Below are 15,013 nucleotides of genomic sequence, written 5' to 3' on the forward strand. Positions count from 1 at the left end.
AACGCTAGTTGCTGGCAGCTGGGACCTGGCCTCACCCGGCCGGGAGCGGCGCCCTCTCGGCGGCCAGGCTCACGATTGGCTGAGGCACGTCAGGCACCGCCCCCGTCGAACAGCGGCGCGCACGGGAGGGGCCGCGTCGGGGGTGCGGCGGGGCGACACCGGGCGGAGCGAGGCGGCCCGGGCAGGCGGGGTCAGGCCGTGCCCCCTCCCGCCCACCCGGCTCAGGATTGGCTGAGGCACGCAGGCCCCACCCACGCCGGCCCACGGCGCGCGCATGGGCGGGGCCGTCCCGTGAGGCCCGTGAGGCGCGTGGGGCGGGCGGGGCCGGGTTGGGCGTGTGGTTGGGGCCGGGGTGCTGCCCTTGGGCGGACTTGCTAGGCTCGGGCGGTGGCCGAGGGATGGCGAATGTGCGAGTGGCCGTGAGGGTTCGGCCCCTCAGCAAGAGGTAAGTCTGACAGGGTGAGGACTCCTGAGGCGTCAAATGAACTGAGAGGAGGGCGAGGTCTCCGCCTCTCCCTCAAGTGATTCTTGGCGCGGAGAAATCTGACACAAAGTGGCCCGGGGCGCCAGGGTCCGGAAACCCTAACGGCCTGCCGGGACGAGTTTTCGGGTCGTGTCCTGGGGCGTAGCGGTTCCTGGATTGCGTCAGTGCTGGGGTGCGCTGTATCCGTGTCCCTGGAGTCCTCAGAGCAGGAGTTTTGGGGTACAGCGGCTCAAGTCTTGATGCAGAGTTGGGCCTTTCTCACTGAGTTTCCTGAGAAGGGCTGAGAAAGTACGGGGAAGAGGGATGGACAGTCTCCTCTCCTTGGTGGCTCTGGAGTACCTGTGGGGATTGGGGCATCATTGCGTGTGTTCTTGGGCGCACATGGGTTTCTCTCCACAGGTGGAGAGAGCCAGGTTGTAAGGCGTGAGAGGGACATTGAGGCCCAGGGAGATCGTGGTTCCCTCCTATGCTAGACGGCAGAACTGCGAAGTGGAAGGAAGTTATTCTGATCCTTTTCCTCAGCGTGGTCACGTGTCCATTTCCTCGTGGGTGAATCTGATGCAGCACCTCTCAGCTCTTGAGGCAGCCAGTGTCCAACTACATAGTATCTTACCTTTTTCGCTGATTTTCCACTCCTAGGTTTGGGAAGTCAGAGAAGGGATGGTACTTGAATTATTTTTACGTGATTCTCTATGCCCAGTGTGGGGCTTGAACTCACCACCTTGAGGTCAAGAGTAGATGTTCTACAGCTGAGCCAGTGAGAGGCTCCTGAACTGTTTTTTTTTTTAAAAAAAGCTGGGTGATGGGCATTAAGGAGGGCCCCTGATGTAATGAGCCCTGGGTATTCTATGCAACTGATGAATTATGGAAAACTACATCTGAAAAGAGTGATGTACTATATGTTGGCTAATGGAATTTAAATAAAAATAAAGAGCTTTTAGAGTTTGCAGACAGGTGAAGAAGGTGTAGAGAGCACTCTGGAAAGAACACTGAGAACAAAGGAAAAGGATTTCAGCTGTTAGAAAATGGAAAAGTTTTGGTGGTTTGGTGAGAGGATGCCTAGAGGGAGAGGAGTGAGGAGGCAAAGCTGGCAGAGTGTAGTTTGGGACCAGAAAACATATAGTGGAATGATTTGGGAGGTTTAAAATTTTCTAGGGCATAAGATGTCGTAAAAATTGGACAGAAGGATCAAACAATGCATTGTCTCCCATAACAAATTTGGTAGTAGGGGGAATTATATTTGTCCCTGATGTGGTGATTGGTTTTGAGAAGTCATGCAACTGACAGAATAGTGTGGAGAACAATGGGATGAGAGAAAGAAACAGGAGAACAGAAAAGAAAGGGAAAAGACAAAAGAGATATGATGGAGAAAGAAGGAAAGCAGCACACGCCTGAACTGCTGGGTTTAGGTTGCTAAGTGGCTTATGACATCTGGCTTCTATATTACTGGATGTGGTTACTGAGGATTGGAGTTTTCAGAGGATTATTCTACCTTGGAGGTAGCCTCCAGCAGATCTTTTTGCAAAACTCTTCTTTTAGATTACTCAGCATAATTACCTTGGCCACTCCTAACAGTAACTTCTCAATTCCTCGAGAGCTAGGAATATCTAAATAGTGTGGATTAGATTAAGAAAATGCTGTTGAAATGAATTACTTGCAGCCACAGTAGAGAGTAATTTATCTCATCAGACAAAAGTGAGGGGAAAAGAAGGGTACAAAAGCTTATTTACTTTCAGGTTAAGAGTCTTCAGCATCAAGAGGTAGAGTGTCAATACTGCAGATACCCAGCTGTGAGTAGATTATTCCAGGCTGAAGATTCAGGAGCAAATGTGGATAAACCCAGTGTGACCCTCCCCCCCTTGCTAAGAAGTCGAGACTACTCCCATATTCTCAGAGAATCCTGCGGAGATGCAGCTATACTCCAGAGTTTATTTAACTTTCACCATCTTTTTTTGAGGCTCATCCGAATGTAGGGACTCTGCTCATTATATGGTTTGTTCAACCTTCAAATAAGTCATTGGCACAGATTCAGTTAATAATCATTAGATCTGATGATGTAGGGACCCCTGGGTGGCCCAGTGGTTGAGCACCTGCCTTTGAACCAGGGCATGATTCCAGAGTCCCAGGATCGAGTCCTACATCGGGCTCCCTGCATGGAGCCTGCTTCTCTCTCTGCCTATGTCTCTGCCTCTCTCTCTCTCTCTCTCTCTCTCTCTGTGTGTGTCTCTCATGAATAAATAAATAAAATCTTAAAAAAAAAAGATCTGATGATATACTAGGGAAGAAATCTCAGAGATCATCTCGTTTAAGCTTCCATTTTTTGTTTTTCCAGATGAGAAAATGGTCTCGTTTAAGGTCTAAGAGTAGGGAAAGCCAAGTTTCCACTCAGTGGACCAACCAAGCTGCTCCTTCCTGAGATTACCAAAAAGTTGTACTTCTTGATCAAATGCCTGTCTCCTTCGTAGGATTAGCACTGACCATTAGTAAAATGATAATGTGGGAAATGGTTTTGATTCCCTCCTCACTCTTTATAGTTTCCCATAATTAGAAAGTCTGTAGCTAGCTCATTATGTGAATACTGTCCCTTGTCTATCCAAAATCACTCATCATTGAAGGAACATGTTCTCTTCTGCCAATATTACAGGCTTTGGAATACTCCCCACTGTCTTGTCAAAATTTACTGTTCATATACTATATTCCTTTTCTGTGTGTGTGTGTGTGTGTGTGTGTGTGTGTATGTGTGTTTTAAATCTGTAAAATAGGATAACTAATGTTTTTTTTTTAATGAAGAGTCAATGAAAGAATAAATTAAAAATACTCAGGGCTTGGCTCATTTTAAGTGTCCAATAAAGTGTTAGCTATATAATTTTTAACGACTATTTTTATTACTTCTTAGTTGCTTTTTTTTTTTTAAGTTACAAATGATGAGTAATAAGTGGTAATGACTTGCTTATTTACCTGCCTAGGACACTGATTCTCAAATTATAGTATGCAAACAATCCATCTAGGGAGTCTCTTATAATGCAACTTGGTTTTGTTTTTTACCTTCCCCCCACACCATAATGCAACTTATTAACAGAAATTACAATTAATAAACCCCACTATCTCATGTAATTCCAATGAAGGTAACCTGTGGACCACACTTTGAGAAACATTGTTCTAGAAGTAAATGTGTAACTGAGGATTTACCCCTGTGCAAAGGGAAATTCATCCTAAGGAATGAATGCCTGTTGGTTGACTTCAGGACCCAGAGGCAAGTGGCAGTATTGCCACTCTGCCACGTGCAAGGCTCCATCTCTGCAGACTCTCATTCTGTGGCCAGCTCCCCAGTTGAGGTTAGTGCCCTTTCTTTCTGTTCTTCTCAATTTTAATTCTCCCTCATTTTGTTTTAGAATAGCTTGGAATCACTAGGTTACCAATGACAGTGGTCCAGGCCAGGAAGGAGCAGCATTTTCCCCTTATAGTTTGTATCTTCCAAGAAGTCAAATTTAAGACACTTCTTTTCAGGCTGCTTTACGTGAAAGAGTCTTAGATGAATCCTCAAGAAAGGGCATACTTCAAAAAAAAATTAGATAATAGATTTGGAAAAATCATGGTATCATTTTTCTGTTTCCTTTATTCAAATTTACTACAATCTATGTATTACTTTTATAGGGGGAGGAGGGATAATAAAACCTACTTTAAAATGGAGAAAGGAAAAATGTTATTTTGTAAAATGTTAACAACAAAGATGAAAGATTTTCTTCAGAATTGTCAGGGGCTGTGTGTGTGTGTGACTGGTTTGTGATCCTGAGGGACTAAGAATATTTCTGCTGCCTTAAATACTATCTAGCATGAAATGTCAAAGAAAGAGTTTTAGGGCCTTGAGGAAATTTAACAAATGTTACTACGTGGGAGAGGGAAATTTCTTATCCAGGGCTTTATTCCAGGCTTACTAACCAGTTTAAAAAAATAATCTTAAATGTAAAGACCTTTGTCTCAATATGCCTGTTCTTCCTTCCCCAAATTCTCAAGGTCATATCCTGAGAACCATGAGGAAAGATAAAAATGAGACAGAACATATTTTCTTAACTTTAAGGTCCTGGGCTAGGGGTAATTTAATTGATTACTTTCATTGTAGTGGAGGAAATGCTAACAAATTTAATTTTTATCTGTTAACATTCTGGCATTAAGCACTTTAGCTAAAGGTCTTGTTATGAAAAAAGATTTCATATATAGAATGGAGTATAGTCTGTTCATTTGGGCTTCAAATATATGGGTCACTTGGATTAAGCCACTTAAAGTAAATTTAGGGGTTGGTTAGTTGTTAGCATTGTTACTACATAACCACAACATAGGAAAATTCTTGAGGATCTTGGCTCTCATTCCAATTTAGGAAGATGAAAGGATTTGGGAAATATGTTCTCAGTATCTCAACAGAGAGTACTCCAAAACCTTTTTCATTACTATCCATGCTCAAAATCCCAAAGAAGATGAGAGGGGATGCCTTATTGTGTGCTTGATGAATGAAAGATACTCTCCAGAGTTTCAAGGTATGAGTCCAGGCTTTCTGGTCAGATGTATCTTGGTTTAAATCCCAGCTCTGCCATTGCTTGATATGTGACCTATGACAAGTTACAAAATTTCTCTCAGCTTCCATCTTCCATCTGAAAAAATGAAGATATGGTAGGAAACCATGTCAGGAGGGTATGTTAGTGGGAAGATTGTATAAGATGAAGTATAGTATGTACTGTACCTAATACAGTGCCTAGCACATGGATGGTGCTCAGTAGTGGTAATTCTTAGCAGTTCCAAAGCCAAATTCTAATGATCCAGAGAAGCATGTCAGCCAGGGACAGCTACTTACAGGGACAGTAGGGAAACATTTTGTTCCAGTAGCGCTGATCTCAGCTTCTCTTTTCTTGATTTTTTTTTTAAAGCAATGTTTCTTCTCATATGGCCTTGGGTCTTATTTCTAGGGAGATCAAAGAAGGGGGAAGAATTATTGTGGAAGTTGATGGCAATGTGGCAAAAATCAGAAATTTAAAGGTAAGCCTGAAATTGTTTTCCTTTTATTACAGGGGCTTCTGGGATGAAGATATGCATGTGAATGTGTTTAGGGTAGGGGCTTGGGAGAGGGAAGAATTTTATACAAAACAAGTATAAGCATAAAGCAGGAAAGAACTACAGGGATTGCAGCCCAAGTTCTGTCAAATAGGATGCAGCGGTTTGGAAACTGGTCAGTTACTGTTTGTGGGCATCATGGCTAGTGTAAGGCATGCTGGGTACATCCATGGGTATATTTAACTCACTAGACCACCAGTTACACTTTGTCTCAACTCTCTCATGGGATATCACTTAATATAGACGCATTACTACAGATTTTAGTAGCATCAGATCTCAGAAGGGTTGCTATCCTGAGTTGTGCTGCACAGTTTCTTTTACAGATCTGACTGACCTTTGAGTCACAATTGGACAAATACTGGGAACTTCCTTCCCCACCCACCACTCCCTCCTAGGGCTAATTTCCTCCATCCCATTCCTCCGTTTACCAGAATAGCAGAAGTGGAAGGGGTTCTTTCTTTCTGGGCCTTGGGAAGTGGAGAGAGACAGGGAAGCTGGCCTTGTGATTGCTGCTGTAGACAGCTTGCAGGTGGTATTCAGCATTCCTGAGAGCTGAGGAAGCTGACTTTTTGGACCCCAGGCCTATCAGCCATCCCCACTTCTGTGATGTGATCTGTTTCCTTTTGTAAGCAGCTTTCTGCTAAAAGAGAATAGGACCTGCAAAACTTTCAATAGGAACTCCCCAGGGACAAAAGGCTTTTTTATTCTCTGCAGTCTCTTATTTATATCACTGTTGCTTACATACTTCAAGGGCTTTGTTCTGAGAGCTGAGAGTTTTGTTTTTTAAGAATCAATCTTGGCCAAGATCAAACTCAGATCTGCCCCCTGCACACCTACTTAGTGGCTTACTTTCTTGATGTTATCCACTAAGAATTTCTTAGTCATTCTGATAGTCTCTTTCTACCGTAGTTTATGGTCACTAGTGCTAGGGTTTGTTTATCCCTGTCCAGAGTCTAAATATTAAATAGTAAGATAAAACATTTGTGACAGTAATACCATTCTCCCTGTACCTGGAGGTCAATGTGGTTTCAATCTCTGATCCTACCCTCATCTACCTTGGGCAGTTGAATTGGTCCTTGCTATTGTGTCCATTGTGCTTTCTAATTCACTGGGGGTAGATACCCAGGGACCTCTGTGAAAGCCCTAGGTTGGTAGTTTGTCAGGCCCAGGCACTGAACTACTCATGCACTCTTGGTATTCTTTACAGAAATACTTGGAGAAATAAATGATAGTGATAAAAGATAGTGATAAAAAAATTTTAAAAAATGATAGTGATAAAAAGATGCTTAGGAGAGAGGGAAAGTCTTTCTCTCCTAAGCTGTTCTGTGCTTGGTTCATATGTAGGCAGATAGGTGATAGTACTATAGACAAACTTAATTCTCTGGAGCTTTTATTTGATGATATGAAGACAAAGTTTACTTTTTTCCTTTTTCAGGTAGATAACATAAATATTTCTCATGACCAGTCCGGATTGCTCTAGCTATAGTTGGGAGGAATCAAATGGCATTGGCTAGATTCTGATATTATGATAGAGAAGATTCTACCCTATGTTTGATTTTAGGTGGACAGTCGACCAGATGGCTTTGGAGACTTCCGGGAGAAGATTGTGGCATTTGGCTTTGATTACTGCTACTGGTCAGTCAACCCAGAGGACCCTCAGTATGCATCTCAGGATGTGGTAATGTCATTTTTCCTTCACTTTCCTCAGTGCTCCCTAATTGGATAATTATTGGGAAATTAACATGGAATTGGGGCCTGGCTATTTCTTTCTTTAATAGTTTGGTCAGAAACTAATAATATTTTGATTTGAGAAGTAGTAGTGAGAGGCCATCAGTTGCAGAAAGAACAAAAGAGATGGGAAAAGACTGCTTGAGTAGGGCATAGAAGTTGGCTAGTGTCCATTTAGACTTGGGCCTTAGCATGATTTAGGTGGGTACAAGTTAGTTCAGGTACTGTTCTACTTCTATGGCAAGAAAATGGGTTCATGGCAAACTTGACCTGTGCTGTATACAGCAGAGAGGCTCAGGGATTCTAGAGGCTAGTATCTTTGGGCCTTTTCTTATGCTTATGGTCCTAGGTTGGGCATAAAAGGGCTACACAGCTAGTCTGGCAGCCTGCAAGAGGTGAACTCTATTGATGTGCTGAGGATTGAGAGCACCAGCCAAAGCCTCCCTGGAAAGGCTGTCATCTTTCTTGTGTCTGGTAGTTCTACTTATCTTTCTCATAAGCTTCTGAGTAAACAGGCCTGGCCACATGGGTCTATGGGGCTTCTATCTGTTTCTGTAAAGCAGCAGCGTTGTTCTGGTTTGAGCATTGTTGGTCACTCCCCATCATGGGCTTTACGCTTTGCCCATCATCGTATTCACTCCCCATCATGGGCTTTAAGCCTTGCCTCATTCAGTTAGATGAACACAGACTAAAGTGAGAACAGAGGCTTACCTTAGCAGCTTCCAGGATATTTTCTATGAAAGCCTATCCCTAAAATTAGAAAAATCATTTATTTGGTCTTTTGTGGGCCAGTATCATCACACGTATGAGAAAAACACTACAGGAATATGGCCTTAGGAAATACCACTGGAAATGGAAATATTTTGGGGGGAACCGTGGACAAATATTGCTTATCAGTCTATAAACTTTTTTTTTAAGATTTAATTTATTTATTTGAGAGAAAGTGAGAGAACACAAGTGGAGGGGAGGGGCAGAGGAAGAGGGAGAGGCAGACTCTCTGCTAAGCAGGGAGCCCAACTCAGGGCTCCATGCCAGGACCTTGGGTTCATGACCTGAGCCAAAGGCAGATGCTTAACCAACTGAGCCACCCGGGCACCAAAGTCAGACTATGTACTTTTGAATAAAAAGCTAAAATATACTTTCTGCTAAGTGTTTGTTTTTTGTGAAACTTTTTCTGATTATGCCAAAGAAGCAACTATCAAGTTTGAGTGACTTAGAGGATAGTATTGATTTTTTGCTGCTGAGACTTGTGGAGATGATTGAATAATTTTAAACCATGGAAGTGTAATCCCCCCATTCTTCTCTTCTGAGGGGAACATGTGGAAACAAGACTCTAGACCACTGTAGAATTTGTTATTGTGGGCCCCCTTTGTTGTAATACGAGCACCCTATATTTGTAGTCACAATGTGTTTGCTGTAAATGCACAGTAGAAAAGGTCAGTATGGATATTACCTAATCTTTACCATATTTTCTGTCCTTTGGAATATGGAAGCACTGGGAGGTCCAGGCTTGTCTTTGGCCTTGATTTTCATCCTAAGACTCAAGCATGTATGAGGTGTCTGGTTCCTGATGTTTGTATTTGTTCTACTGAGATCATCATTGGTGGAGAGCCAGAAAGGAGCTGATTTTCAAATAAGAGGATGGGACTCCTACAGTAGTTCACAGTTGTGACTGTATATGTGTCATAGAAGACAGTGGTCTTATTAGTAGAAAATGTGAGCTTTCCAATGGCTGTTTCAGCCTTTCCCGGCCATAGCATATCTAGAGCCATTTTTTAAAAAAATATTTATTTATTTTAGAGTGAGAAGGAAAACAAGGGAGAGAGAGTGTGTGCACACAAGTGGGGGGGAGGAGCAGAGGGAGAGAGAGAATCCTTGAGCAGACTCCTTGCTGAGCAAGCAGGGAGTCTGACATAGGGCTCAATCTCTGGACCTGGAGATCATGACCTGAGCTGAAATCAAGAGTTAACTGCTTAACCTTTAACCGACTGAGCCATTTAGGCACCCTAGGGCTATTCTGGATACAAGAAAAGTTAACCATTTTATGTAGCATTTGATAGATCAATAATCTGGGTCATTAATGTTTCTAAACAGAACAGAACTACTTATCGGTATATATCTCAACAAACTTGGGTATAATTTTGGTGTGAGGCTCACATTTTATACCTTAAGTGTATAAAAATAATGTAGTGGGAAGCCCAAAAGTCCATAGAGGAAGGGAGTTCATAAATATGATTCTTCTGTTGACTGATATGGAGTTCAATGGAAGGATCAAATTGGATTTCGACGGGAAGCCTGTGCAGAGAGATAAAACCGATGTCCCCTGAGATTTATTCTCACTTGTTTATTAATTATCTAAGGCCCTCATCAGTCCCAAGGGGAGTTAAAGTAGGAGACAGCAAGGAAAGAGCCTCTGTCACAAGTTAAAGTAGGGCCTGAGATCCCTGAATGATAGTAGGACTCATAAACACATGATTTGGTCAGAGAGACTTATTGCTTTAACACAGAAATTGGAGCCCAGACTTAACTCTAAGGTCACCAGGGTAGGAAGAGGCAGAAGGCAGACTGTCATAAAATCACAGGATGTGAGGTGGAAAGAATTTTGATGTCATCCAGTTCAGCCTTTCCCAAAGTACAACAATCTTCTCTGTAGCATTTGTGGTTATATTTTAGGTAGTGGTGAGAGGGGACAGTTTTATTGAAGTATATAATTTAGATACAGTAAAATTAACCTTTTTAGTGTGCAGTTCAATGAGGTTTTTTTTTTTTTTTTAGTTCTATGATTTTTGACACAGTTGTGTAGCTTATGCTATAATCATTGTATAAAACAGTTCATCACTTCCCAAATTCCTTCATGTCCCTTCAAGTTCTCCTTACCTCCAGCCTCTGGCAACTGCTAATCTGTCTTCTGTCCCTATAGTTTTTGTCTGTTCTCAAATACCATGTAAATGTAATAAAATAATAGTATGTAGTCTTGTGAGTCTGGCTTCCTTCAGTTGGCATGATGTATCTGAGATTCATGTCTGCTGTTGTAGTATCTTATTCTGACCTTGATTCAGACTTATTTAAATCATCTACTTGGCCAGAAGGAATCTCATGGCTTTGGAAGCACAGATTCTAACTGCAAAGAGCAAGGGCCCAAGTCCCTGGAGGATTGTGAGGAAAGACTATCCCCACTCTCAGAAATGCAGCACTGATTTCAGAATATTCAGATATTGGAGGGAAAATGTTTGCCCATTGGATGTACAGGGATTTTGAGCAATGTTATAAGCCATTGCTTGATAAATGTTGGTAAGAATGCCATCTATTTGGTGTTGGTGCTGCCTCATTATAGTCTCTTAGGATGTTACAGCTTGAAAGGAACTTAGCAGTCATCTAGGTTAGGGCTTCTCAACCTCAATACTATTGATGTTTTGACCAGATATTTCTTTGCTGTGGGCGTCTGTCCTGTGCACTGTAGTATGTTTAGTAGCACCTTTGGCCTCTACTCACTAAATGCCAGTAGCAATCCCAATCAGGAAAATCAGAAGTATTTCCATCCCCCTCATTTTCCTGATACAGCTGTTTGATTTATATGGCATTATACAGGACCCATGCCTTATATGTGGTCTTTTCATTGCATTATACCATTCTACTTCTCTCTTTTCTTTTTTAAGAGTTATTTGTTTATTCATAATAGACAGAGACAGAGAGAGAGAGAGAGGCAGAGACACAGGCAGAGGGAGAAGCAGGCTCCATGCAGGGAGCCCGACGTAGGACTCAATCCCGGGACTCCAGGATCGTGCCCTGGGCCAAAGGCAGGCGCCAAACCGTTGAGCCACCCAGGGATCCCCTCTACCTCTCTTTCTATATTTATTTTACAGCCTCAGAAGATAGGTTCAAGATTAGCATTTCTTAATGCTTTAGCACTTACTAGTCCTTAGTGGTGACACACTTGATAAATAGATCAGGCATGCACAAACATGGGCCTCTAGAGAACATTTCAGCTACTGTAAGTTCTATTGAGAGGCAGCTTTATTTGTTAAATATCAATAGATTCTAAATGTTTATCATTCCATTTGATTGTCTCCCAAATCTAAGTCCTTACTATTTATTCTACTTAATAGATAAGGAAATGAGGTACATAAAGGTTCCCAAACTTGCCCAAATCACTTAGCCGGTAGGTGGTGGAGCTGGGATTCAAATCCCAAACTGTCCAATTCTAAATTGTATGCTAGCAAAGCCTCACAGATGTTCAAAAGAAATCTCAGTCTACTAGGAGACTTGGTCATTTCTTCATATTGTCTGATTTAATCCCTTCAGCAGCCTAAAAGGTAGAAGATTTTATCCTTTTATAAAATTCAGACTTAGGTTACTTGATTTGCCCAAAGTCACACAGTAAGAAATGAGTCTTAGATTTGCCCACAGGGTTATCTGAATGCAAAGTTCATAGGCTTTGCTCTGCTGTAGTGTACAAAGGAAGAAAAACTGAGTGGGAGAGACATATATGAAAAAGAAGAGATGGTAAATTAGGAAAGAGGAGAGAGGGTGAAGGGGAAGAAAGAGAAAAGACTGTAGTGAATGGGGCTGGTAGAGCATTATACCACCTGTCTTGTCTATTACCCTGTGATCCTTGTGTAATCATTAGCTTCCCATTCTTTTTTTTTTTTTTTAAAGATTTTATTTATTTATTCATGAGAGACACAGAGAGACAGAGACACAGGCAGAGGGAAAAGGGACCCGATCCCAGGACTTCTGGATCATGCCCTGGGCTGAAGGCGGCGCTAAACCGCTGAGCCACCCGGGCTGCCCTAGCTTCCCATTCTTAAGGCAGCTTGTTATTCATCTAAATTGTTTTTTTTTTTTTTTGTCTTTATTGGACTTGCAGCCAAGGCTTTTCTTCAAAATTGGCCTACATTTTATCTATTTTTAATCCATATTAATATTAATCTACTTCTCTGAAGTTAGATCTGGGTTTGAATTCAGGCATAGCCACTTATTAGTTGGCTTACTTTAGACAAGTTACTTAAATTCTCTGAGTCCTGGTTTCTTGAGCTTGAGTTCCTGTGTGGAGGAAATGAAATAATTATGTTCCCAGTCCAGGGCTTGGCAACTAGAGTTGATAAGGAAGGTCCTGAGTACTGTGGCTTTGTTCCGTGTTGTGATTACCCGATCACAGTATGAGAGAAGTTAGGCCCATGCTTCTAAGAGTTGAACTAGATTTGAAATATCCCTCTTTTGATTTTGGTTGTGATCCCTTCTGGATCAGCATGATCCACTTGGAAAATTAACTTCCCTCCCTTCCTCCTGGTCAGGAATATCTCTTGGAGCAGGAGTCCTCTCCTCAAGTGTACTGTGTTTGGGTAGTTTTGTGTTTGTAAAACTTTCCATGAAGAGCATTAGCTCAGGTTTCCTAAGAAGGACTGTAATTGGCTGTCAAAACAAGTGCAGACTGAGTCAACAGCACGTCCAGGAACAAAAAGCCACCCGGCCCTTTGTGGAAAGCAAGTGCTTCTATTCTCCTGGGAATCTTTATTTTAAAATGGTCAGTTATTTGGCTGAAACACAATACCTAAAACACTTGTGCCTTTTCCAGATAAAAAATCATGTGAGTGTGCAAGAGATTTCCTTCCCATAACCTCTGAATCCAAAACTGAAATTATAGCAGCAGTGTGATTGTGCTTTTATTTTTATAGTATTTATTTAATTTCCACAATGCACTGAACACCAAACAACACACAGTGCATCCATTGCCCACCCTCACAGAGCCCTGAAGGGAAGTGGAGAGTGTGTGTGTGTGTATGTGTGTGTGTTAACACATTCTTTGGTGAATATTTTCTTCAGTTCTAGACTTTAGTTTGAGAATGTTAGAAACTCCAAGAGTATTCTGAGGAAAACCCCACATACCTCTAAAAATGATTGAAGGGCTGACTGTAGAAAGCCATTATCAGTATAGTATACCTTGTGTGCATCTGCATGTGATTATTTAATGAAGAAATGTTGGTTTATAGAGGAAAAGACAGGTATAATCTCAAGTACAGAACATGATGATTTTAACAGTTTATGGAGCATTAGAACCAATTGGCCTTTAGTTCTATTAGGATAAAATAGAGGATTTCAAATTAAATTGCAGAGGATTGGGATGGGCTCAGTGGGTGGTTGAGCATCTGCCTTCAGCTCAAGACGTGATCCCAGGGTTCCAGGATTGAGTCCTGCAGCAGGCTCCCCATAGGGAGCCTGCTTCTCCCTCTGCCTATGTCTCTGCCTCTCTCTCTGTGTCTCAAGAATAAAGAAAATCTTTTAAAAAGTAAATTGCAGGGGATTGTATGTAATTAGGACATGAAGAGTAATGTGCAGAATTTTTGAATCCTGATATATGGTTGCTAAATATTTTGACTTTAGAATACCAGAATGTTGAGGGGTACCTGGCTAGCTCAGTCAGAAGAACATGCAGCTCTTGATTTTAGGGTCATGAGTTTGAGCCCTGCATTGGGTGTAGAGATTACTTAAATAAAAACTTTTTAAAAAATCCAGAATGTTGATATTAGAAGAAATGCTGGAGACTATTCAAAACACTATCTATCTATCTATCTATCTATCTATCTATCTATCTATCTATTTATTTATTTTTAAGATTTTATTTATTTATTCATAGAGACAGAGAGAGAGAGGCAGAGACACAGGCAGAGGGAGAAGCAGGCACCATATAGAGAGCCTGACATGGGACTCCATCCCGGGCCTCCAGGATCACGCCCTGGGCTGCAGGCGGCGCTAAACCGCTATGCTACCGGGGCTGCCCTCAAGACACTTATTTAAAGATGAAGCTCTTGAGAGACAAAAATAAGTCAAAGAATTTTTTTCTCTTTTTTCTCTTTTTAAAAAATATTTTATTTATTATGAGAGACAACAGAGAGAGAGAGAGGCAGAGTCACAGGTGAAGGAGGAGAAACAGGCTTTGTGCAGGGAGCCATATGCAGGACTTGATCCCGGAACTCCGGGATCATGCCCTGAGCCAAAGGCAGACACTCAACCACTGAGCCACCCAGGCTTCCCAAATTTTTTTTTTTCTCATTGGCTAGTTCAGAGTTGTGGTTAATGTTTCAGGGAAGTGCCAGGGAAGTGTTTCTTCTTTGCTTATTCTAGTGACAAGGATCATGAACTGCAATACAGAGGTTCCCACATGGCAGGAAATACCCTGCTTAGCAGAATCCCAAGGAAATCTCTTGTTCCTTAGAATGGATCTATTTCTGGCTCTTTACTCAGTCAAGATGAGGAAATGGGCACTGTTGTTATCTAGTAGCGTGGGCAAGTATTGAGGGCCTATTCCAGATTCTCTAATGTGACCAGGCTATGATTAGATACTCCTGCCACAGAAGCAGTGTTTCTTTCTGGGAACCCCAACCCATTATAAGATGAAGGCAGGGACGCCTGGGTGGGTCAGTGGTTGAGCGTGTCTGCCTTTGGCTCGGGGCGTGATCCCAGAGTCCCAGGATCGAGTTCCACATTGGCCTCCTGGCATGGAGCCTATTTCTCCTCCCTCTGCCTGTGTCTCTCATGAATAAATAAAATTAAAAAAAAAAGGCAAATGATCTAGTTCTCAAAGTAAGTAGAATGAGGTGGAGAAATGGACTGTGACCCTCATTTCTTTTATGCGTTACAAGCTTGGAGTGTGAATAAAGGCTTTGGGAAAAAAGTAGAGAAGGTGGAAGAATTACTAAG

The 15,013-nt window shown here is 42.1% G+C and overlaps 1 protein-coding gene across 3 annotated transcripts in view; it reads left to right on the forward strand.

Moving 5' to 3' along the window:
• The first annotated feature begins 288 nt into the window (after positions 1 to 288).
• Positions 289 to 15,013, forward strand: part of STARD9 (StAR related lipid transfer domain containing 9) — a 136,571-nt gene continuing 121,846 nt past the window's right edge. For 2 of the 3 annotated variants that reach the window (XM_077880796.1, XM_077880797.1), the window contains exons 1-3: positions 289 to 445; positions 5,443 to 5,512; positions 7,149 to 7,265. In XM_077880796.1, coding sequence (XP_077736922.1) covers positions 399 to 445; positions 5,443 to 5,512; positions 7,149 to 7,265 — 234 coding nt within the window. In that variant the 5' untranslated portion in view covers positions 289 to 398. The remainder of the gene's footprint in view (positions 446 to 5,442; positions 5,513 to 7,148; positions 7,266 to 15,013) is intronic. The other variant, XM_077880795.1, reaches the window with a different exon arrangement.

This window comes from Canis aureus, chromosome 32 (assembly GCF_053574225.1).
Source record: "Canis aureus isolate CA01 chromosome 32, VMU_Caureus_v.1.0, whole genome shotgun sequence".
Lineage (NCBI taxonomy): Eukaryota > Metazoa > Chordata > Mammalia > Carnivora > Canidae > Canis > Canis aureus.